Source organism: Protopterus annectens, chromosome 9.part0 (genome assembly GCF_019279795.1).
Source record: "Protopterus annectens isolate FY-2018-M chromosome 9.part0, PAN1.0, whole genome shotgun sequence".
In the NCBI taxonomy this organism is placed as follows: domain Eukaryota; kingdom Metazoa; phylum Chordata; order Ceratodontiformes; family Protopteridae; genus Protopterus; species Protopterus annectens.
Genome location: NC_056743.1, coordinates 318,503,658 through 318,528,608, shown reverse-complemented (window position 1 = coordinate 318,528,608; position 24,951 = coordinate 318,503,658). Strand labels below are relative to the sequence as shown.

The 24,951-nt window shown below is 40.2% G+C and overlaps 1 protein-coding gene across 2 annotated transcripts in view; it reads left to right on the top strand.

Moving 5' to 3' along the window:
- The window catches only part of LOC122811213 (neuferricin), a 110,320-nt gene that overhangs the window by 68,483 nt on the left and 16,886 nt on the right, over nt 1–24,951 (top strand). For both annotated transcript variants that reach the window (XM_044082902.1, XM_044082901.1), the window contains one exon: nt 13,608–13,794. In XM_044082902.1, the coding sequence (XP_043938837.1) occupies nt 13,608–13,794 (187 nt within the window). The remainder of the gene's footprint in view (nt 1–13,607; nt 13,795–24,951) is intronic.

Genomic DNA, 24,951 nt, shown 5'->3' with positions numbered 1-24,951 from the left:
TTCCTATTTTTGAGCCGTTGTTCCCCCTTTGCTTTAGAATTTATCCAGATTTCTTGAGCTAAGTGGTCAAGAGGTATGCAAACCTCTTTACTGCTACTCCCAGTGGTCGATTGATCTCTTTCTCACTCATACTCACACACATGCGGTTCAGAAAATGCACGCTAACAGAAATCCTACTATTCAAGCAACTTTCTGATTTTTATTACAGCAATATTTAAAATATGTTCTTATTTTGAGCTTTTTTGTTCCCCCTTTATTTTAGGCTTTATCCAGATATCTTGAGCTAAGAGGTCAAGAGATACACACACCTCCTAACTTCTGCTGCCAGAGCTTGATTGCTGTCACTCTCTCTCTCATTCACACACATACACACACACACACACACACACACACACACACACACACACACACACACAATTCCACTTTAATGCATGCAAGCACCCATATACTCAAACACACACACACAAACACACACTTTTTTTCTGTTTTATTTTTTATACTCGCTAAACAGCAAAAGTGCTGCTTAGCAAGTGTAAAATAAAGTCTTGATCGATCTCACTCTCATGCGCGCATAAACTCACACACAGATGTAAATGCATACATATTTTTTTTGTAATTTTCTTTTTTTTTTCTTATTTAACACTTGCTAAACAGCAAACGTGCTGCTTAGCAAGCATAAAATAATGGCAGCTATTAGGTTACTTTCAGTCTGAGCTCCAGGGCAGCTTGCTATGCTGACGTGAAGCAGCGGACTCATTTTTCAGCAGGCATTACCTGTAGATTAACACCCTGCTGGAGAACATTTGATGTTAAGTTGTCTCTCTCGCCTTCATTCTTGCTGGTTGGGTTCGGAGCTGACCCTCGGGTCTGACTCGGCCATTTTCTAAAGCTCAAGAGCTACTTACTGGCTCAAGGCCTCCCTATATCCCACAATGCCTGGCACTAGACCCCCAGATCTCGTTTGCCACTTCAGCTACGAGGTTGCACTTCACTGGCTCAGGTCGTATTAATCTTTTGTATTTTTAGTAGTTAAACTGTTAGTGTATATTTTTCAAAGCTTTTGTTAATTCAGAGTAGTACTGTAGACTAGTCTTAGTTTCCCTGTGTTTTCTGACCCTTAGGAAACTCGTTTTTACTTAGAGAGTCCCCCCCCACATCTCCCTAAGTAGGCCGTTTAAGTTAGAGGCTATCCCCTTCCCTTTTATATTGTTTTTTCAGTAGGAAGCAGTGTTTAGCCTTTGTAGTCTAAGATTATAGACTCTTAGTTTTTGTTAGTATAGTTACCTAAAATTTTTTGTGTGAAGTGTGGGACTAGTGTGTGTGTGTGTTTTTTTTTTTTGCACTAGTCAAAAATGTTATCCATCGGTATTCCTTTTATTTATAACATGTCAAAGGATACCAAGGTATCAAGGTTCAAGAAGTGTGACTCGTGCTGTCTGAAAATGTTTCTGACAGATGGTCACACTTCTTGTGTTTATTGTTTGGGTTCCCTACACCTGCAGGACTCTTGCTCAGTATGTCATGCCTTTAGTCCGAGAGTCCTGCAGGAGCGTAGTTACAAGTTAATCCTGAGGGGTTTACTAAAACCCAAGGGGTCTCCGGCAAAGTCTCAGCCAGCTGAAATCCCTAAGCCCACCAAGCCGTCAGCTGCCAGTACGGAGCCATCGCCAGGTGGAGCGTCTGCTTCAATTTTGGTTCCGGCCGGGACTGAAGTATCAAAATCTCTCTTGGCTCCAACCTTGGTGTCGGAGCCGTCAGGGAGCCGTAAGTGATCCAGATCGCCATCCCTGGAGTCAATTCGCTCAGCTCCAGGATCACCTTTGCTACAATCTGAACGGAGCCATAGGTCCCACTCTTCTCGGTCCTCGAGGCTGTCCGATCATGACTTGGAGAGAGTGGTTAGTAGACTCCTCAAAACGCAGGCCCTGGCTAAAATGTTAACTAGCCCTCCTCATCAGGCTGTGGCTGCTCCCTTTTCTGAAGTAGTTCCTCCTCAGACTCCTCCTATCAGTTCGGAGCTGGAGCTTGTTGGGGCTCGGATCCTGGAAACGTCGGTGCCGATGCTTCCCCTTTTGACTCCTTCGTCATCTCCAATTTCTTCAATGGTTCCGTCCTTGGAGGGATCTGGGTGCCGAGACTCCCTCGTCAGCTCTGAGGGGGCGAGTGGCATCGGACTCTTGTCCGACCCCGTTCTCCCTCTCGGAGCTTTGGCGCAGGTAAGCTCGGCTCCTACATCGGCCTCGGAGCCGTCCCTTTCGGTGCCGGAGAGGATTCCTGTCTCCTCGGAGTGGGGACCTTCTTCTGTGCCGGACAGGGGCACCTTCGAGGTCATGAGGAGCATGCTGACTTCTGAGTCTGCACCTCGATTAGCCCCTTCAGCTCCTCCCCCCAGGGTGCCTGCTTCGGTCTCTGCCCCTCCTCCAGACCCCAAGCGAGGGGATCAAATGCTCCAGGTCACTCCACTGGGTGTATCTTCCTCTTCCGAGGCCTCCCCTGAGATTTCAGAGGAGCCCCCTCGAAAGAGGAAATATAAGAGGAAACATGTTGACTCCCCAGAGTCGGTCACGTCAGATACTGACTTGGAGGATTCGGAAGGGTCCCCAAGATCCCCCTCTGAAGATGTCTCTTTCTCAGACATTCTTGAGATCCTTAAGCAGAGGGGGAACTGGTCTGCCCTTAACCCTTCTGAGGATGAGTCGGTATACTTGGATGCGTTTGGTTCTCACCCCTCCACCTCCTGGGTGTCTCCGCCTTATGATCCATTAATGGAAGTGGTGGCTTGGAAGGCGTGGTCAGCTCCGGACACACTGGAACCAACCCCTCGCAGGCCCACTAAATTTATCATGGCCCCCCAAGATAAACAGTTTCTGACAAAGGGTATCCCCGTTGATGCCATGGTGGTAGCAGCTGCCATGAAAAAGGAGTTGGCTGACACTTCTGTACCTGTCCATCCCCCTAATAAAGAATCTTGGGCAATGGATAGATACGGGAAGCGGATGTTTTCCTCAGCGACCTTCTCCATGCAGTCGCTGAATTATTTGTGCCACTTCACCCATCTTCAGAGGGATCTCATCAAGGAGCTACCCTGCAAGATCCATCAGCTGTGGGGCCTCAAGACAAGATAAACTCCCAGCTGATGACTCTTAATTCCATCGTTAACTCCTCCATGCGGCTCATTTCGTATGCAGCAGATGGGGCGAGTACAGCTGCAGACACAGGCGTGGCTTTGAGAAGGCATGCCTGGATGCGGTTATGTAACTTCACTGATCCCTTCAAGGCATCTTTCACCAACACCCCTTTTGATGGTTTGGCTCTGTTTGGACCTCAGGTGAAAGATACACTTACCAGGTATGAGCAGGAAGGCAAGACTCTCAATGCCGTTGGAGTCCGTTTTTCCACTCCCTCTAGACCATACCCTAAGGGTCAGAAGAGTGGGAAGATGTGGTTCCGGAAACCCCAGGGAGCCATGCCTGACATACGTGGCAAATTGCCCTCCAGAGGCAGAGGAGGAAACAACAATAGATGCCGCCCACGGGGCAGAGGGGGTTCGCAGAATCAGGGCAGCAGAGAATCTTTCTGTGACAAGCCCTTCCAGCACCCCTGAGGGGCTGCCCGGCTGTCCGCCTTCGGAGGCAGTCGGGGGAAGGTTGTCTATGTACCCAAAAGCCTGGCATCTCATCACTCGAGACAGATGGGTACAGTCTATCATATCCGGAGATTACAAAATCCCGTTTGTCCACACTCCCTTAAAATCAAACAACCCCATCCCAGATGTTCCACCCAGTCTAAGGGAACAAGCAGTACAAGAAATTTCAAGACTGCTAAAAAAAGGGCCATCCAACAATTCCCAGCAGACCAGCAAGGATCCAGAATTTACTCAAAGTTCTTTTTGGTACCAAAGAAGACAGGGGACTGGAGACCCATTTTGGATCTCAGCAGACTAAACAAGTCTGTTCAAAGAACGAAGTTCCGGATGGTCACGCTTCAGTCCATTCTACCCTTTTTGGGTCAGGACAATTGGATGTGCTCCATAGGTCTTCAGGATGCATACTACCACATCAAAATGGACAGGCATTCCAGAAGGTTTCTCCACTTCCGGCTGGGAGCCAGTCATTACCAGTTCAGAGCCCTGCCCTTTGGTCTCACCACACCCCCCAGGGTGTTCACCAAATGCATGGCAGTGGTTACTGCTCACCTGAGACGGCAAGGATTCCAGGTGTTTCCATATCTAGATGACTGGCTCCTTACTGCTACCACCAGACATCAATTGCTAAGAGCCAGGGATTATACCATCCAAACATGCTCCAACCTAGGTATCTCAATAAATTTCGAAAAGTCTGCATTGTCGCCTTGTCAGTCCTTAACATTTATAGGTGCAAGATTAAATATGAAAGATCTGTCTGCAAGGCTTCCAGTAGACAGAGTGGCAGACATTCGCCGACACGTACAGGTTTTATTAGGATGCAGAAAGATTCAGGCCAGATTCGTCCTAAAAACCTTAGGTCTCATGGCAGCAGTGATCATATTAGTTCCCCTGGCTTGTTTTTACATGAGGATTCTCCAGTGGATGCTTTTCACCCAATGGTCCTTTCAACAACTTCCTTTGTCTCACAAGATAATAATCACACAGTCATGCAAAGACCACTTGGCTTTGTGGACGGTCTCTCCATCAGTACCCCAGGGCAGACCATTTGTCCTTCCTCCTCCAGTTGCCACGGTGACCACAGATGCCTCCCTGATCGGGTGGGGGGCATTTTCAGGGCAGGACTGTCCAGATCACCTGGCAACCCCACGAGTACCACTTGCACATAAACGTCTTGGAGATGAGGGTGGTGCTTTTAGCGTTGCAAGCACTTCATAACTCTCTACCCACTGGGATCACAATTCAGACAGACAATATGTCTGTAGTGTGGTAAATCAACAAGCAGGGCGGAACCAAGTCATATCCCTTATGTCGAGAAGCACTCAGACTATGGCAGTGGACGATCTCCTCTCAACGGTTTCTGACGGCAACGCACATCCCTGGGAAGTCCAACGTCATAGCGGACAGGCTAAGCAGAGCTATTTTCATGCCTCACGAGTGGTCTCTCAACCGGACAGTAGCAGACAGAATCTTCCGCAAATGGGGTCAGCCTTGCTGCGACCTTTTCGCAACTCCTCTCAACAGCAAGTGCGACAATTTCTTCACTCTCTTCCCTCTTCCCGGACACTCCCCCAGAGACGTTCTAGTTCACAATTGGCCCCAGGGACTTCTGTATGCATTCCCACCCTTTCCGCTAATTTCTAAACTAATTCAGAAAGCTACCGTGCTGGGTTGCAGGATGATCCTCATTGCCCCCTACTGGCCTCAACAAATCTGGTTCCCATTCCTGCATCGTCACCTTCTAGAGAAGCCTTGGAATCTGGACCCAGTTCCAGACCTCCTGATCCATCAGTCGGGCAGGCTGCATCAGTCTCTTCAGTCTCTCAACCTAACTGCTTAGTTGCTCCACTTCCAACCTTAGCCAGGCTTCCCAGTATTTCCAATTCAGTGCATGAGATTATCCTTTCCTCGCACAAACCTACAACCAGGAAAACTTATGCTAGTAAGTGGAAACGTTTCTCTTTCTGGGCAGAAGCTAGAAATATAGATCCCTTCACGGCCCCTGTCCATAACGTTCTGGACTTCTTAGCAGAACATTTTCAAGCGGGCTCCTCATTGGCCACCATTAGAGTTCAATTAGCGGCAATCTCTAATTTCCATACGGGTCTGTCAGAAACCAGCATCATGTCCCATAAGCTTTGCAAAGCCTTTCTGAAAGGAACAATCTTGCTCAGGCCTCCAGTGAAAGATCCTCCGCCTCCGTGGGACTTAAATTTGATCCTAGCTTCCTTGATACTTCCTCCCTTTGAACCAGCAGCTTCCTGTTCCTTGAAATTGCTTACTTGGAAAACCCTCTTTTTGGTGGCCATTACTTCAGCAAGGAGAGTTTCTGAACTTCAAGCCCTTTGTGTTCGTCCTCCTTATCTAGTTTTCCATAAGGATAGAGTTTCACTCAGGACTAATCCTTCGTTCCTTCCTAAGGTCCCCTCCGAGAACAATTTGAATCAATCCATCGATCTGCCAGTCTTTTTTCCAAATTATTCCAACAAAGCTGAACACAAATTACACCAGTTGGACATTCATAGGCAATTACGTTTCTATTTGCATAGGACTGAGCAAATAAGGAAATCAGACTAACTCTTCCTGTCCTATGCAGAGGGTAAGCAGGGTCAACCAGTGTCTAAAGTAACCTTATCCAGGTGGTTGCCCTCTCTTATTACCCTTATTTATCAGTTGAGGCATAAAGAACTCCCTGCTAAACCTAAAGGCCACTCTACTAGGGCTTTAACTACGTTGGTAGCCTTTCAAGCAAGACTACCAATGGAAGCCATTTCTGCAGTGGCCACATGGGCCACCCCTCATACCTTCATTTCACATTATAAATTGGATGTGGCCTCTAGGAGTAGAGCTGATTTTGGTTCCACTGTGCTCAAGAGTCTGTTCTGATGAGCCACCCAGGACTAAGGTGCTAGGGATGCTGTCCCAACCAGCAAGAATGAAGGCGAGAGAGACAACTTAACATTAAGAAGTTATGTACCTACCATAACGTTCCATGTTAGTTGTCTTCTTCTTCTCGTCTTCTTTCTTGTGTCCCACCCTCCATCCCCCTAGCCTAGATTGACTGAGAAGAGGCTTCCTATGAGTCTTGTCACTGGCCGAGTCTTTACCGTTTTATGTCCTCTACCTTTTTCTTCAGCCCTCTAGCTGAAGTCTTGCTTTTGGGACAGTTGTCCTCTTGTATTATTTTGGTGTTAGGTCTTCCAAACGAGATCTGGGGATATCTAGCGCCAGGCATTGTGGGAAATAGGGAGGCCTCGAGCTTTAGAAAATGGCCGAGTCAGAGCCGAGGGTTGGCTCCGAACTTAACCAGCAAGCAAGAAGGCGAGAAGAAGACAATTAACATGGAACGTTATGGTAGGTACATAACTTCTTATTCTCCAATCAGGGTGTCAGTCTACGGGTCACCCATTCTCTAAGATATCTTAACAGATAACTTCCAAGCTAACTGTCAAGACTGTCCTGTTTTTTTAAAGATAGTTAAATATTTAAATAAAACAGAATGGAAAAAATGACAGTTTACACTCTTTCTTTGCAACTGCTTAATGACAACATGTAAACTCTTAAACTTAATTAAAAACATCAGAGAGCATAGAAGCTGGCATTAAGTGATTACCTGTGGGATCACTTATGGACAATGTGAAGGCACTAAATGGCTGGGCTACCCAGGGAGCTAGATTCCCTCCCTACAGTTCTGAAGCAGCACATAGATGTTGAGGGGATAACAGCAGCAAGAAAGCTAAAATATAGGCTTGGTATAGCATCACCAAAGTTTATAAAAAAATCACAGCTTTCTGTAATTCTCTTATAAGAATTCTCTTATAATTTCCTTATAAGACATGTATCAGTTGACCTTGTACAGTGCTAGGCTGCATGTTTCAGGCAGAACATTGATCTTACAAGCATCAGTGCTGCACATTGCACTTCCTGGCTCTCCTCATCTGGTGCTGGTCACCTTCCCTGTGCCGAGACAAAAACAGACTCATACTGTTCATATACTTCGGGATAATATCTTCCTGCATCTCTGTGCCTTGAGAAAGTATTCCTTCTATTACTCAAATTATTGCAGTCTGTAGCATGGCCCTGTGGCACATAAGGATACTGCCTTGACTGCAACCCAGGTGATCAGGATTTAATTAGCAGCACCTCTCACAGGGGCACATGAAGCAGTGCAAGTTCCCTATTGAAGGCCAGGGAAACAGTGGTCATGCTTCTTGGGGAAAGGCAGAGCTGTTTGGAGAAATCTCCTAGTAGAAGTGAAGGAATATCTCCACAGCCTGTCCTTTGCACATTCCCTCCCTGGTCCTTTGCTGGGTGCATTGGGGGGGGGGGGGGGCTTGGAACAAAAAAGAAAAATAATGCTCAAACAGCCCTTAATGTTTGTCTAAATGATGGCTCCTTAAGGTCAACCCCTGCTCTAATTATGTGTAATGAATGGGTCAAGTGGCCAGGAAAATGTTGATGATTGACAGGCTGTGAAGGTAAAAAAAAAGTACCAAAAATAAAGTTAGTGCAGTCTGTATTGTTCACCCTCATTTCATCTTTTGCAGTCCCCTTAAATTTGTATAATGGTAGTTTTTTTTCTATTTTTGGAGATTATCAACACAGCTTTCGGGTTTCACTTCAATAATGGCAACAATTTGGTCTTGGAGCTTGCTTGCTAGTTCCTTCTGGAACAAATCACCATTTTTAGTTAGAATTTCAAAAGCAGCAGTATTCTAGTTTTGTATCTTCTGTGACTATTCCTGTGGGGACAAATCACCACTGTTTTCTGTCCTTTGTGTAACAGCAGCAGCATTCTCTTTATGCACCTTGAATACAAACTCAGTTTCTTCTCCTTGCAGCTGTTGTGTGTATTCAGTAGTTTTCCAGGTTTCCACAGTTCTGTGCACCTACTCATTGGCTGCATTTATTTTTGCATCTTTAATGGTCTTAACTTCTCCATTTTCACGTACCTCCCAAAGACATGATACTTACTGGGATTCCAACTCAAATTCAGTTTCTTTTGATGCACAAGCTGAGCCAATGTATCTTGTTCTTGTTTCAAAAATGCTGTTCAGTAAGAAGGTACAAGTAGGTGTTTTTTTGGACTTTGTATTGGGCATAACAGACTGCTTCCACCTACTATCAGGCACAGACTTGGGGGTATTTAATGTTTCATTTTTATCTTAGCCATGTAATCAGTCCGCTGGTAATACAGGCAGCATCCATATTCAAGTAGTATGCAAGTTATATGTAATACAAACCTTAATAAACCATTATCCACTTTGCTTAAATTGCAAACTATACAACTAGCATCTGCAAACAGCATCAGCATATTTTATATATCTTCAGTAAAAGGCTACTTTTAGAACATGTAAGACATAACTCTATATCATTATAGCATCATACATGCAATGTACCAGTAAACCTCAGTTTTTTAGTGAAACAAGAAACATCTTTATTAAATTATCACTCATAACATAGGCAATCATACATTTGCATAAGTGAAAAGTAACTATATTGATATAATCGTAGCTGCAAACATTACACATTACTTATAATCTGTCCAGTCACTGTTTGTCAATATTACATTGGTCATTCAAATCCTGTTTTCTTTTATACCTCATTCCTCCTCTGCATATTTTGTTCCCACAATTCCCATTTTTTGCTATGTAATTTGTTCCTACCCTTTTCTAAAGATCCCATTTCCAGTTGTTTTATCTGTGTTACTAAATTCACTGCTTCTAGTACTGTTGGTTTATATTTTCATTTCCATTTTCTAGTAATTGTTTTTTGGCAGTCACCAAAATTAGACTCAGGGAGGCATTACTATGTCTAGGCAATTCTGATTCTGTATACAGTTCAAATAATTTCCTTAGTCATACCAATTTGCTTGGCCAGTATTTCTAATAGAGTAGTCTGCAGGGAATTATTAAAGTCTGCCAACTCTTTTCACTTCCAGCAAATATGTTCCCAATAATCTCTTTCTTCCCCATCAAACCTCCAACATAGTAAACCTAAGTTTTGCTAAGATATGTCTTATGCAATTAGAAATGCCCAACAGGGTGGGCACTATCAGGGAAATAATGCATGCATAGGGGTGCTTGTGAGGCATGCCAGGAAGAGTGTTAATTCTCTGTAAGGCTCACCCTATGGGGCATTATTGCAGTTAGAAAACTGGCTGTTAAATGATTTTGCATTTTTTATTATACATATGTATATATGTGTGTGTATATATATATATATATATATATATATATATATATATATATATATTTTTTTATTTAAAAGCAGCTCTCTGCTTAATGTTTGAAACTAGCTATAGAATATGTAATTGTTGCTGGAGGAAGTATTTTATTTTACATCCAAAGTTGGGAGGGTGGCCTAATGGTTAAGGTGTTTGTCTTACAAACACAAGGTGTAGGGTTTGAGTCTCACAAGGGATAATTTGCTAGGCTTAAAATGGCTCACAAGGGCAGTTAGCTTAGTACTAATCTATGAACCAGCATAAGTTATGTAAGTATTTAAAGTCAGCAGACACACATTCAGAGAGGGAGAGAGAGCCAAACGCAAACACACATATATAGCTCTGTGTGTGTGTGTGTGTGTGTGTGTGTGTGTGTATGTATATATATATATATATATATATATATATATATATATATATACAGACACACAATCAGCAGTTACAGCCACTTTGCTGAGTGCATTACTCCTCAGATGTCCTACTGTGAACAAATGAAAAATAAAACATACAATGTAAAGCACTAAAGCCCCCCCCCCCCATGCCTCTTACCTGACCTTGATTTTGTGGCATAGTTCTGCTCTGCCCTTCTTATGATGTTTGATTTGGTGGTAAATCACTGAGGATTAAGGTCAGTTAATAATGCCAAAAAGTACTTTTTCATACTTATATTACTTATGGAATTCATTTTTTTTCTATGTAATTTGCTCCTACTCTTTTAAAGATCCCATTTCCATTTGTTTTATTTCTCTTACTATATGCACTACTTTTAGTAAAGTTGGTTTAGATTCTGATTTCCATTTTCTAATGATTGCTTTTTTGGCAGCCACTATAATTAGACTCTGCAAGACCTTACTATGTATAGGCAATTCCAATTCTGTATCATAGCTCAAAAAATAATTTCCTTAGTCATACCAATTTGTTCACCTGGTATTTCTGATAAAGTACTCTGTAGGGAATTTTTAAAGTCTGCCAACTCATTACACTCCCAGAAAATATGTTCCCAATTTCATCTTACTTCCCCATCACACCTCCAGTGTTTGATATCTTCCTGGGGAAAAATTCTTTGGAGTCTACTTGGGGTTTAAAAATACCTATGTGAACACTTCCAAGCAAAGATCCCAAATCTTCTATACCTTGTTGCATATTTAGGAGACATAGATATATTCCCCCATTGTTTCTTTGTGAATTGCTTTTCCAGTCTCTCTTTCCAATCCTTTCTAACTTCCTCTGATTGATTCTTATATCTATCATGCAATATTTTATAATGTGTACTATTTATTCATTTTTTAACAGCAGCTTCTGTGCTAGATTCTACTAAAAACTCTACCAGTGCTGGTCTTTTACTGAGGATCCCCCTATTTATTTTTCTTCGCCTATACTCTGACATCAATCCTTGATAGAGAAGGCAAGCTCTAGTCTGCAATCCAAATAAATTCTTGTTCTCTTCCCATTCTGTTACCTTTCTCTCTCTAATTATTTGCTCATGATACCTTGGTTCTTTTGCCAGTTTTATCCAATAAACTCCAGCTCCTTCTTGCCTAATGTCTGTATCCCTAATTGCAGTCATCACTATCACCAGAATCTCCTTTCTCTATTCCTGTGTTGGTTTATTTCTTAGAATACTTTCTGCTACTTTATGAAAATAATATTCTGTATTATTATTACTGTTCTCCTTTAGGATCTGCATCCAAACTCCCAGTCTCTCCTTGTTTCTTGAGCCCCCCCCCCCCTTTTGTCAACCTCCCTTTCAATTTTGAATTATAGGTTTCTGCTTGTGCTGTTATAGGAGCCTTAACTGTGTAGCTCTGAAATACCCCTCAAATTGGGTAATTCCAGACGCCTTGTTCTACTGAAAGAATTAGGTTATCCCACTTGACTCTTGCCCTCTTTCCCTCCCAGACAAAATCCTTCAGCTCTTTATTAATTGCTATCCACAACTTCTCCTCTGGTTGATAATTTGCCATCTAAAGATGTTGGTATTGATATTTTCTGTCTCTGTCTCTCTCGTTGACTCTTTCTCTGTCTTTCCGTCTCTCATATATATATATATATATATATATATATATATATATATATATATATATATACACACACACACACACACACACACACGCGTATATATAAACACACACAAATACACACGTTTCTTTTCCCTTTATTTGCTTATTTTTTAATTTTACACTTGCTAAACAGCATTTTTTTGTCCAAGCTTCATGGTAACTTACTATGCAGTCATGAAGCAGCTGACTTGTTTTTTTTTTTTACAGGTCATTACCAGTAAATTAACACCCTGCTGGTGAATGTTTGTTCTCCAGTCAGGGTGAAGATGTACAGGTTACCCATTCTCTACATACCTCTCAACCTCTCAGTGCAAGAAATCCAGATAAAGGCATAAGTAATGGCATGACAAAGGCCCAAAAATAGGGACAATTTTTAAATATTGCCATTATAAACTTAGGAAATTGATGTAGTAACACGTTTTGCATTAGCATGAATTTTCTGAAGGATATGAAGTCTGAAATTGAAATGTTTATCATTATTTTCTGATTTCAGTCCTCAATGATTTGCCCAAAATCCAAAAATTTTATGAGAAACACACCAAAAATTTGAGGCAAAAATCTGGACATTTGAGAGGTATGATTCTCTAAAGAAGTTTATTGTACATTTTTGCTTGAAGCCATGGATTTCAGTCTCATAAATGATAAATATGGTAGTAGACAACTGTATAGTGAAGACCAGTAAAGCTAATATGGCCATTAATCTGACTCAAGTTATGGAACAGAGTTGCAGGGAAGGTGTGTATGCGTGATAATAATGGTTGTGTCTAAATTGCACAAAATGTGTCTGTTCAGTATACAGTTGCTTGAAAAGTGGAAAAAAACTCAAGAAGCCATTCCTCAGGGCTTTCCCATTTCCTCTGTTATATATTACAGATCCCAAAGCCATTGCATCTTAGTGCAAACGTACCTACCACTTTCACACCTAAGCCTTTTTTGGAAAAAAAATTGCATGTCAGACTATTGCATTTTGTCATTTCTGATTTTATTTGTATTTTGTGACAACTTTCCTCCCAATGGATGATGAAGGCATGGGGTAAAAGACTCTCAGAAAAACAGTGGGGTAGTAGGCTCCATTTTTGAACAGTAGAACAAGGATGTCACATTAATGTCAGAACAAATACCATGAAGTGCTCCAGTTTCCTGCTACATTCCAAAGACATGCAATAGGTGGACTGGACACTCTAAATTGGCCATAGGTGGTCATGTGAGTGTGTGGCTAGCCACCCAGTGGTGTAAACCTTAGCTCTAGATAATTGTCACTGTTGAAGTGACATCCCAACCCCATGTGCAAAAATGGGAAAAGAGGATGAGGACGAATGAATGGAAATACCATGAAATAACCAAGCAAGTGTGAAAATGATGCAGTTCTCTCCAGCAGCACTGATAAGATGCTTAATGACCACCTCCACAGACTCTTAAAGAATTCAGTTTGTATTATGACTGCCTAGAAGCCATTTATAAATGACAATGAGGCATCACTCTTTGGGTAATAAATCCACTTATTGGCAGGGTTAGGGTGGGGTACTGTGATCAACAAGAAACCACTATTTTTCAGTATGTACCAGAAGACACTAAAGTAGTATGTAAGGCAGCTCCATGCTTTGATAATTAGAGAGGGCAAGGGCACTGAGGCATATAAATAACAAATGGCAACAGTATTGTTTTCTTAAATTTAAAGGGAAGCTAATAGGGAGATTCTACAGTGAGAAAGGAGAAGCAACTGAAGCCCTGAAGAAAGCTGAAGCTGCAATCTCTGAGGGTTGGAGAATGAAGAAACAGTCAGAAGAAGAAAATAAGCAGTTCCCACCCTGCAATTCTGAATGGACCTCTGGGAGTGGCATCAGATACTGGTGCTCTAAGCTAAGGTAATGTTGACATCAGATACTGGTGCTCTAAGCTAAGGTAATGTCGATTTCTATTTATCACACACAAAGCTCACAACCTGTCATTGTCTGTGCTTATTAGCATTTGCACTAGATCAAATTTAAAATGGATGTTGTGTTATGTTAACTTTACTGGCATATCAATCAAGGAGAAACGTGGAAAAATAGTAAAACAGTAAGCAAAAAGAATGGAAGTGAGGTTACACAGTCCTTATTTTCTTTATACTGTGAAGGTTTACTGTGCTAGTTACATTATTATAGCATGCAGGACTATTGCTGCTCAGAAAGCATTTGATCTGGTACTGGGCAGCATTGCTGGTTAGGTTAGCTGCAGATTACACTAAGTATGCAGCCTTCCCTCATCCAGTTACAAAGACCCTCCACTCCTATCCTTTTAAGTACACATTAGGACCTGCAACCATAGATGGGCACTTTTATGCTGTGTTTGCATCCAGCTTGATGGACATGGGTATCTTGAGACAATGTAACAACTGCCTACACTGACAACCACTTAATTCTCAAACAGACAGATATAGTATAAGAGATATAGTTACACATTGACACTGGAAGCTAGACTCTCACATACAGACATAAAAAGCAACAAACAGAAGCTGTCAGTGACTCATACACATCACTCACTGCACCTGCAAAGGATCAAACGCATAGACCCACATATGCGGAGGTGCTCACATGTAACTTACCCAAACTTCAAAGGCCTCTCAGACGCAGTCCTCAGAAACTCCACATGTACACAAACAAGACAATTCCCAACACACAAAGCCACATCTCATTGTGTGTCAACTACAAAGCGCATAATGTGAAACACTCCACATCCCAATATTCTGGTCATAGGAGAAGCCATAGTGAGACACACTGATGTCCCTCTTACCAGGCTGGATAAGGGGAAAGTTACAGTTAGTTGCCTGTCAGGGGCCAGGATTTGCCAGGTCATGCAAGCATTCAGGTCACTTACCTCTAAGTACTAGTATTATTCAGTCATAGTCATTATGGATGTGAATGACCTGAGATGTACCTCCTAAGGCTATGTGAAAAGAGACATGATTAAGCTCTCAGAATGTGTGTCACAGGCAGGTATTAGCCTAGCAATGAGCATTATTCTATCATCTCCAAGGATGATGCCACAGTACCAGGAGAAAATGATTAACTTTAACAATGGGCTTAGCTACTGCTGTCATTTCAGAGGGGTCTGATACCAATCAGCTTGGGAGGACATAGTTGACAGATCATGCTGCTTTGCCAGGGCTGGTCTTCACCTGTCACCTCTAGGCTTTCTGATACTGGCCAAAACATTATCCACCCCTATAGTGCCTTTTTTTAGGCATTGCCAAATAGACATAACTTCCAACATAACAAAAGCTACTCAGAACAAGCTAAAGGTGTTACTGTTCAATGCTAGGATCCTCAACAAGAAACTACACTCCCTGGAAGCTCTCCTTACTCTGGGGGATGCTGTTGTCTGTGCAGTTACTGAAACATGGTTCAAAGCCACATAAAGCACTGCAGCAGTGCATGCTGTAATGCCTTTCATACATTCTGACCACCCACTGAACATGAAAGAGCAAAATGCTGAGGTGTATCTATCTATATAAAGGATAAGCACACCTCAAAGCTGGTCAGACAACATGACATGCTTGAGCTATTCCATGTCCAACTAACCATGGGAATAAATCCATTACCATATTCTTGCTAGCTACAGGTCACCCTCCATAAACCAGGAAACCCATACATCATACCTAAAGTTACTAGAATCACCAACCATCCAGCCCAGTACTGTACTTATGGGCGATTTTTAACTACCCCTCCATTAATTGTAAAGCATGCATGACCACTAACATATAGGCCCAAAGATCTCTTGCCTTTGTAAATTTAAATGCTCTGGAGCAGCTAGTTTGCACTCCCACTAAGAGAACAAATATCCTGGATCTGGTACTCACAAATATGGGAGAGTGCTGCACCCCTCGGTATGTTGTCCTCACTGGTAAGATCAGATCACAAAGCAGTCTCCCTTGAAATAAAAGTAAAACTAGTTACCCCACCTAACTCCAAACGCAAGAACTTCTATAAAATAAATTATTAAGTTACAGCATAGCTAGTTTCCAAAATCCCCAAATCTGGAAAACACAGAAAACCTATGCAGATGTGTATATAATAGCCCTGTACAACCATATAAACAAATGCATAGGAATGGCAGTAGCAGACCAAAATAAACCCAGGTCAAACTGCAAAAACAAGCCACCCTGGTGGACCCCTGGTATTAATAGGCTGTACAATTAAAGAACAAAAATCCTGTCGAGAAGTAAAAGGGAATGTGCACAACAGAGCAACACATCCCTCATTAGTCTAAACAAGTGAATCAGGGAACAAGTCAAGTCTCCAAAGGCAGACTTAGAGGTAAAAATAGCCTCCAAAGCGAAGGATAACCATAAGGCATTTTTCAGTTATGTCCACAGTCTTAAAGTCAACACCCAACAATGTGCAGAATTAGTTGTAGATGGCATCGTCTATACTCAGCTGGAAGATGGAGCAAATCTGCTGGCCAACAAATTCAGTTCAGATTTCACTTTCCCATCACCCCCAGTTCTCCCTCAAGAAATACCCCCCACCACACCACTGCCAATTATCACCAAAGAACAGGTTGCCACTGCGGTGTCTAAAGCTAAAAACCCAGCTTTGATGGGGCCTGATGTTATACCAAGTTGCCTTTTAAACAGTTTAAATTATTTCAGGCCCCTTAGGTTCTCTGTTTAACCACAGCCTTGGGACTGGCTTTCTCCCAGTAGAGCAGAGGACAGCAACAGTTATCCTTCTGCATAAATGGGGGACCATCTATTGACCCAGGAAATTACAAACCCATAAGCTTGACTAGTCTTATATGTAAGGCCATGGAAAGAAAAAACATGGACCTGATAAATAATGACATAGGAAACCTCAAAACACTAGACCTGACCCAATTCAGCTTTGTCAAGGGCATGTCATGCCTACTGAATCTCGTGGATTTCTTTGAGAAAATTACTAAGGTCATGGATGATGGTAAAACAGTACATACCACCTACCTTGACTTGGCTAAGTCATTTGACACAGTTCCCTACTCAGGTATTATAAATAAATTCTCAAATCTGGGCATAAATCCCTATGTCACCAGATGGATAGCCAGTTGGCTCACCAACAGGACACATATGGTTAAAGTGGGTGACTGTAGATCCAGCAAGAGGCCAGTTAGTTCAGTGCTGGGACCACTTCTGATCAGAATATACTTATCTGAAGTCAAGGCTAATGTGGAAGGCCTTGAGATGACAAAGTTTGCTGAGAACTGCAAGCTAGTGGCAATCAATGAATCTCCCAATGATGTAAATATCCTTCAGGAAGGTCTAGATCAGACATATGATTAGTGCCAGAAAGATAACCTAAAACTAAATGTGAAAAAATGCATTATCATACCCTTTGGGAAGTCAAATATCTATGCAAATTATAACATCAATAGCACACTCCTAAGAGTAGAATCAGAGGTGAGAGATCTAAGTACACAGATCTACAGTGGTGAGGAAGTCCTTTTATGTGGCACAACTTATAAGCAAAGTTATGTCATCCAGATCCAAGGAAAGTATAGTCCTGCTGTACTCAGCCCTCATCAGACCAATAACTGAGTACAGTGAGCCATTTGGCATATGCTTGACTAGGCACTTAAACCAGCTGGACTGACCCCAGAGGTTCCTCATAAAGAAAATACAGGGTGTAGGTAAGATGAATTATGTGGATAGAATAAAATACCTATCCCTTTATTCTGTCTCCTATCCACAAGTCAAATAGCACACTCGATCTGGGGATCTAAATTTAGTCAGCATCTCAAACAAAACATGCTGGAGAACTAGATATGTGTCCCAGAGATTGTCCCTTCTTTGCAACAGGGTTCCTAGTCACATTAAGCAGTCCCTCTTCAAATGCAGTTTGGAACAATGGATGGTGAATTGCAAATTCACACCTGGTGTAGTGCCTATGTCCCTTATGGACAGGGGCAATCTGTAAGACACTTAATGCACAGGCACAAATCCATGCCATCCTATTGCCCCTAGGGCTCTATATTGGGTAAAATCAGGTCATATTGGCTAAGCTTGTAAGGGCCCTTACGCCATTAGCCTAGTAATCTTCTATGAACCTATGAACCTATAAATGCATGTATGCAGAGTGTTATAGAAGGATCGATATGTTTAGGGTACATGGAGGAAGTTTAGAATTTGCAAGAATCTAATAAAGTCTTCCAAAAGGAATGATGGGATAGCTCATCACTAATATGATTTAGTACGCAAGACAAGACATAATACCTTAGGGAAAAAGGACATGAGAAAAGATGAAAGATCTGCCAAAATACCACAGGCAGCCTAGAATGGCCTGAGTAGACCTCTTAGCTTTATCATCTCTCTCTCTCTCTCTCTCTCTATATATATATATATATATATATATATATATATATATCTACAGTTCCCAGCAGCAACACGTGCATGGACCGAACCAACGGTGCTCAGTTCAACAAATAAATTCATAACTTCACCAAAGAAAACCAGCACTCACTAAATATTTCAAAATTTAAATGTAGGTTTATTAACTTTCACCTCAGAAAAATAGCCAAGAGAGGTGCATTAAAACAGCAATTTCAGCCCAGAGGGTTAATACACACAAATATAACAATGGGTTTTATTAAACACACTGAAAACCCTTAAAGCAAAGCAAAATACACATAACAGTATTCTTGCAGGAGGAAGCACCTCCCCCACACCCCAGATAAATTAAATATGCTGAGTTTAGGACCGCACAACATTGGAAAAAGAAGAAATTCCCTTACCCTGCTGTCAGCTGTACATATGTACTGATGAAATATGTTAACCTTCACTTAGCATTTGAAGAAAAATTCTTTGTTATAATGCTGCAAACTAAAATTCAACTGACATTGAATCAATGTAATTAATGTCAGTGTGTGTGTGTGTGTGTGTGTGTGTGTGTGTGTGTGTGTATATATATATATATATATATATATATATATATATATATATATATATATATACATGGATCTACTTTACATGGTCGACATTTCACAAAGCCGAGACCATATGATCGACTTTTGAAATGTCGATCATGTAAAAAAAAAAGAAAAAACACAACAATAACTAATCTAAACATTGCTAGCGGGGGGGGCAAGACCCCCTGCACCCCCCCTCGAAACTTAAACATACAAACTCTGAGATTGCACTACAGTGCAGAAGATGGAAATCTTTCCATTCTGCACTGTACGGAGATGCCCGTTCCGCATGGTCGACATTTCAAAAGTCGATCATATGGTCTCGGCCATATGGTCATCGGCTTTCTGAAATGTTGACCATGTCAAGGGGACATTTTATATATGTATATGTATATATATATATATATATATATATATATATATATACACATATACACATACACGTGTGCGCGTGTGTGTGTGTGTGTGTGTGTGTGTGTGTGTGTGTGTGCATAAAATATTATATTATGTGTAAAATGCACCCTGGTAACACCCTTCATTATTTAATTTACAGATTTTTATTGTAGTCATTATACCACACGTATGCTATTAAGTGAGTGAACGTCAACAGAAATAATGCAAAATGTTGTGCACTAGTTCCTGTATAATCTTTTATAAACAGGAATGATGGCAGAATGCGAAAGCATAAAATCACATCAACAAGGCATTACAGCACTTAGTTCAGACGTGCAGTAATACAAAGCACCACTTCTTCAGCTCTGTGAAATTTACATTAATACTTGCTGTACTGAGATGGAACAACTAAGGCATTCTGTATGCTTCTTGAAGTTTGATATTTTCAGGGTCTGTTTAAAATATATTAGTAGAGAATGGTTCCATGCTATAAAGTTGCACCTCCTCCAGCTATGATGTAGATGAAAGTAATACATTAAGCTCTTATGTTCTAGAACAATGTTGTTGTGTAATTTTTGTCTATAGAAGATGTTTCTCAGATGTGTAAAACATGTTACTGCAAATTAGTATTCCAAAACACTCCTAAGTCCAAGGAATACAAAGACTATACTACTACTACTATTAGTCATTGTTGGCAGTTACCCTGTAATTTATTTGTATATGAAATGTTTCTAAGAGATATAAAACTTGTTATTTATTTTATTGTATTTTTATTTTGCTTTTGTTTACAGGGTTTGACTGGGTTTAGTCAAAAATCACTTTTCAGTGGAGGCCCAGAGAGAAAAGCTCCAATATATTGCAAACACTTTTAAACAGACATTCGGTAATCTACATGAACAGACATTATATAATATACATTAACAATTACACATTTATTTACTAACTAGATTACATTCATATGAAAGCAGAGGCCTTATAGTGAAAACAGTAGAGGTTATGATGAAAATAGCATTAGTAAAGTACCACAGTTCACCTTTGCCAGTAAACTGATAGGCCATATTATAGTGCCGCATGCACTGCATCCCTTGAGTGCCATGCAGATCAAGTATCTACATGCATTAGTATGAAACACATTACAGTGAATGGGAGAAGAGCAGTGTATTTGAGTAAAATACTCTATGTTTGTCACAAAAGTGGCAGGAATGGTCATGATGTGGAAGCTAATTAATATATCCCAAATCAAAAATGTCATGACTGCATCTTATACATTTTTTAATAACAAGCAGTTTTATTGCTGTCATAGAAACAATCAACATCAAACATATATAGAGGGGGCGTACCCAAGATGGCTAACTGAGAACAGCATGGTGAAAACTCTGTGACTAAAATCTTTTCCCTGACAAAAAATATAATCAAAAAAATAAAAATTTGGATACTTGTTAGCTAATTTTATTCACTAATAGTCAGAGAAAATATTTATTTATTTATTTTGACATTTGTTAACCAGGTAAGTCTGACTGAGTGATAGCCCATTTTCAGCAGAGGCCCAAGGGAAAAGCCCTGTACAAATAAATTGCAAAATAGTTACAAAAGAGTTACAAACAAAGGATAGCAGCAATTAAAGGCGATTATTAAATACATAGAATACACCTTACCAGTCTGATTAAATACATAACAAAAGTCATTTGTGCTATCTAGTATGAGGTAGTTCTCAGTAGGCAGTAAAGTAGATGCCAATGGTAATAAAGGGGGTTACAAGACAAACAAATATAAGGTAGAGAAGAAAGTGTAGAGAAATGTGGGTCTGATTACAATTTATAGCTTCAAGTTTTTCAAAAGGTGTAATTTTCCTGCTAGAATTTCAATTGCTTGGTTAAGAGAGAATAGACTTCAACATGAGTCATTCAAAAAATGTACTCAGGATTCATTCTTGTGTTAAAAAAGACATACAGTCATTAATATCTAGTATACAAGATGCATTACTTAAAAAAGACAAACTGGATACCAAACTAGAATGATTCAAAGAGACCAGAAAGAAGATGGGACATTTAGAAATTCTTATGAAAAAACAAACTGCACAAATCAGCAGTATGGAAGAAGCTTTAAATGATCCTGTAGGCAGAATAACTGAATGTTATTCTCAGACTGAATTTTTCTTAAAACAAAATAACTGTCTCATAGAAAAAGTTGATGATTTAGAAAATACACTGAGACAAAACAACATTAGAACTCATGGTATACCTGAAAAGTATGACAGAGACAATATAATAAGCTTCTTAACAACCTGGTTACATTTTATTTAATTTCGTTTGTTGACGAAGCCCATTTTCAGTGGAGACCCGGGGAGAAAAGCTCCAAGGAAGATTACAATAGTATTTACAATTTACATAAGCCAGTTACAGCAAATGAGATAGACAGTAATACAACTGCAAGGTTCATACTTAGAAATAACACAGTTAGGTATGTTAAAGAAATATTACACAATATTTATTTTATTATTATTTTATTTTACATTTGTTAACCAGGGTGTCTGACTGAGCCAAAAAGGCCCTTTTTCAGCAGAGGCCCAGGGAGAAAAGCTCCACATAGAAAAATTAGATACATTTAGTTATTTAGATATGATCAGTATACACAAATATTATACATTTGTCAAAGTATTCCAAAGAACATAATCTATTTTTCACACAATTAAGAAGTTTTTTTTTTCATAAAATGAGTGGTGTAAGAAGGATTCAAAAGTTAGGATACAGAGAGAAAGTATTGTAAAAAGGATACACCAGCCAGGAGATATTGAGAAGGATAGTGCAGAGGAAAGATTGGTTGTTTATTGAAGTATTTAGTCAGGGTGAGAACAGGAGCAAAGCGTATGTTAGAGAAATATTCTTTTAGACTCTTCTGTTTAAATGTGTGTGTATCAGTGATGGTGAGAATGTGCTGTGGAAGGGAGCTCCATAGTTTGGTAATGGTAGGAGAGAAAAGGGAGGTGCCATAGGTGTTTTGGGCTTTATTAACTTTTAGCAATATTTTATCAGTTGACCTAAGGGATGTTAGGTTTCCATAGAGCTGGACTAGACCTGATAGTGATGGGCAGTTGTCAGGTTTGTATACAACTGTATGAGTGGTTAGAAGATAATTCAGGTTAAGACGAAGAGGGAGCTCAAGCCATTTTAGCTGAATTAATTTTGTACAATGATAAGATCTATGAGACTGATTTGTAGCAGATTTAGCAATCTTGTTGTAGTATGATTCAAGGCTATTTAGGTCAGTTTTTTGAAGATTGGTGAATATTTGAGAGCAGTAAAGAAGGGAAGATAGTAGGTGGGTTCGAGCTATTGTGAGTCTGGCTTGGTCAATGAGAAATGTTTTTGCCCTGTACAGTGAGCCCAGTTTGGCATGCACCTTTTTAATGGTAAGAGCAAGGTGTCTGTCAAACTTGAGTCCGCTATCAATTGTAACACCGAGAAGTTTTGTATGATCAACTGGCTCTATAACAGTACCATTGAAAGAGGAGATATAGATAGGAGGTGGATTATTAGTTGTTGGGTTGTGGTAGAAGACCATTAGTTTGGTCTTCTGGGGGTTAAGTATAAGTTGATGGTAAGTTAGATAGTCTTCTATATTATGGAGGGCTGCTTGGGTTTTTTCTTGGAGTTCATTGATGGAGGGGGTGGAGCAGATTAGGGAGGCATAATCTGCATATTGTACAATAGTGGCTGGGTCAGCTGCAATATAAAAGTCATCAGTAAAGATAGTGAACAGAAGTGGTCCAAGGATTGAGCCTTATGGGACTCCAACCCTTATAGGGAGCTGGGGCGAGAGCTTATTGTCCCATAAAGTGGCTTGTTTTCTTTCAAACACGTAACTATGAAACCATTTTAAGGTTTCAAGGCTGGAGTGGTAGGCGGCTAGTTTGTTAAAAGTATTTGATGTACTATAGCATTTAATGCTTTCAACTATATAGTATCTTAAAAGATATTTAACACAAGTTATCAAACATACTTGTCTTGTCACTTGGAACTAAAATGAAACATTATACAAATGAACTGTACTATATAAAACAAGCAGCTTTCACTTATACTCACTGATTTCTGCTTTGCAGATACCAACTATTTAACATAAATTATTAGGCGTACTTGCTTTGGCATTTGGAACTAATGCCTAATATAAATAAACCATAACATAAAAAGGCACACAGTCTTCACAGTCATCTGTTTACATTCACTTGTACTTACTGATTAGTGTTGGTTTTCTTGTACATAACAATCCACAAAATAACCCTGTCCAGGCCTCAAACAGAATTCAGCAATCTATCCAGGCATCTTGCTCCTGGGGTAGCTTGTTTACTTAAACATCTTTTTTTCCTTCTGACCTCATCTTTGTCTCCTATTTGACTTATAACTTCCGAGTCATCTGCTTCATTTAATCCAGCAGTCTCTTTATCCTTCTGTTTGACTAGTGGCTGTTTTATGTTCTTCAGTAACTATTTTCTAAATGTCAACACTTTCTGACAAAAAACTTCAATATAGCAAGAACTGACTGTTTAAATTCTAGTTACATTCATCAGAAAAATCATGCTCCACAAGCAAGGCCTGCTTTCCACAAACAAAGCTCTCCCCAGCTGCCACAGCATTTTTTTCATGACAAATTAAAAAGTCAAAAACAGGGTATATTTCTGAAGAAATGTATGAAAATATTTGGTATGGAAGATGTGAATTCAGCTGTAGAAACAGAGAGAATTTACATATTATTTCCCCAAGGTACAATAACTGGGCTCAACTAGTTAGAAATTATACTTCACAGGAATATGTGCATTTAATTGAAAGCGTTGACACATATCCAAAAATTATTTCAGATCATGCACTGATAAAAAAACTAAGATAAAAATGCAGTGTAATGAAGTACAAATGGACACTAGCACTTTTCCTCCTACCTGCTAAAAATAGGCATTTACGGAATGGGTAGTGGAAAATATTCAAGAGTTATTAGGGAAGACAGAGATTTCTTCAGAAGTTATAGCTAATGAGTGGGATAAATGGAGTTTAAAACTAGGGTTAAAATAAAAGAGAATGAGATATGGGTAAGAACTAATAGAAGTTACTTACAGCAGCTGACAAAGGTTAAATTATTGCAGAATAAGGGGAATCTCAAGGAACAAAGGAGGAAATGCATAGTGCTAAAGAGAAAACAAGGGAGGTTCTGGATAATATGCATGAGTTTAGAAAGACTGCAGTTAAGAAACTATTTTTGATAACAACTCCAGCACACAAAAAACTTTTAGCACAATGACTTAGGCAACAGAACAGTGAAATAGTTGTTGACAAACTTGGGGAACCTATAACAAGGAAAATAACCAGAGATCCTGTAGACGTTTTAGAGATATATTGGAAATATTGTGACCATTTGTATAAAGCAGAAAAATGTGGAAATCAAGAAAGATTATACATGGAAATATTTATGGAAGACTTAATTATGCCAAGGTTAGGGCTCAACAACTAACAGTTAAGACACAAGATGATGAGATAAAAACAGTGATGTGCTCTCTATCTTCAGGAAAGTCTCCAGGATCAGATGGTAGTCCTATGGAAGATTGGAAATTAGAAGGGAAGAAAGTGATAAATATCTGGAAAATGTTGTTTAACAGTATTTTAAAAGGCGGGGAAGCATCAACATCTTGGAAGAAAGCTGTGGTGACCTTGTTAGCTAAAGGTGGCAAA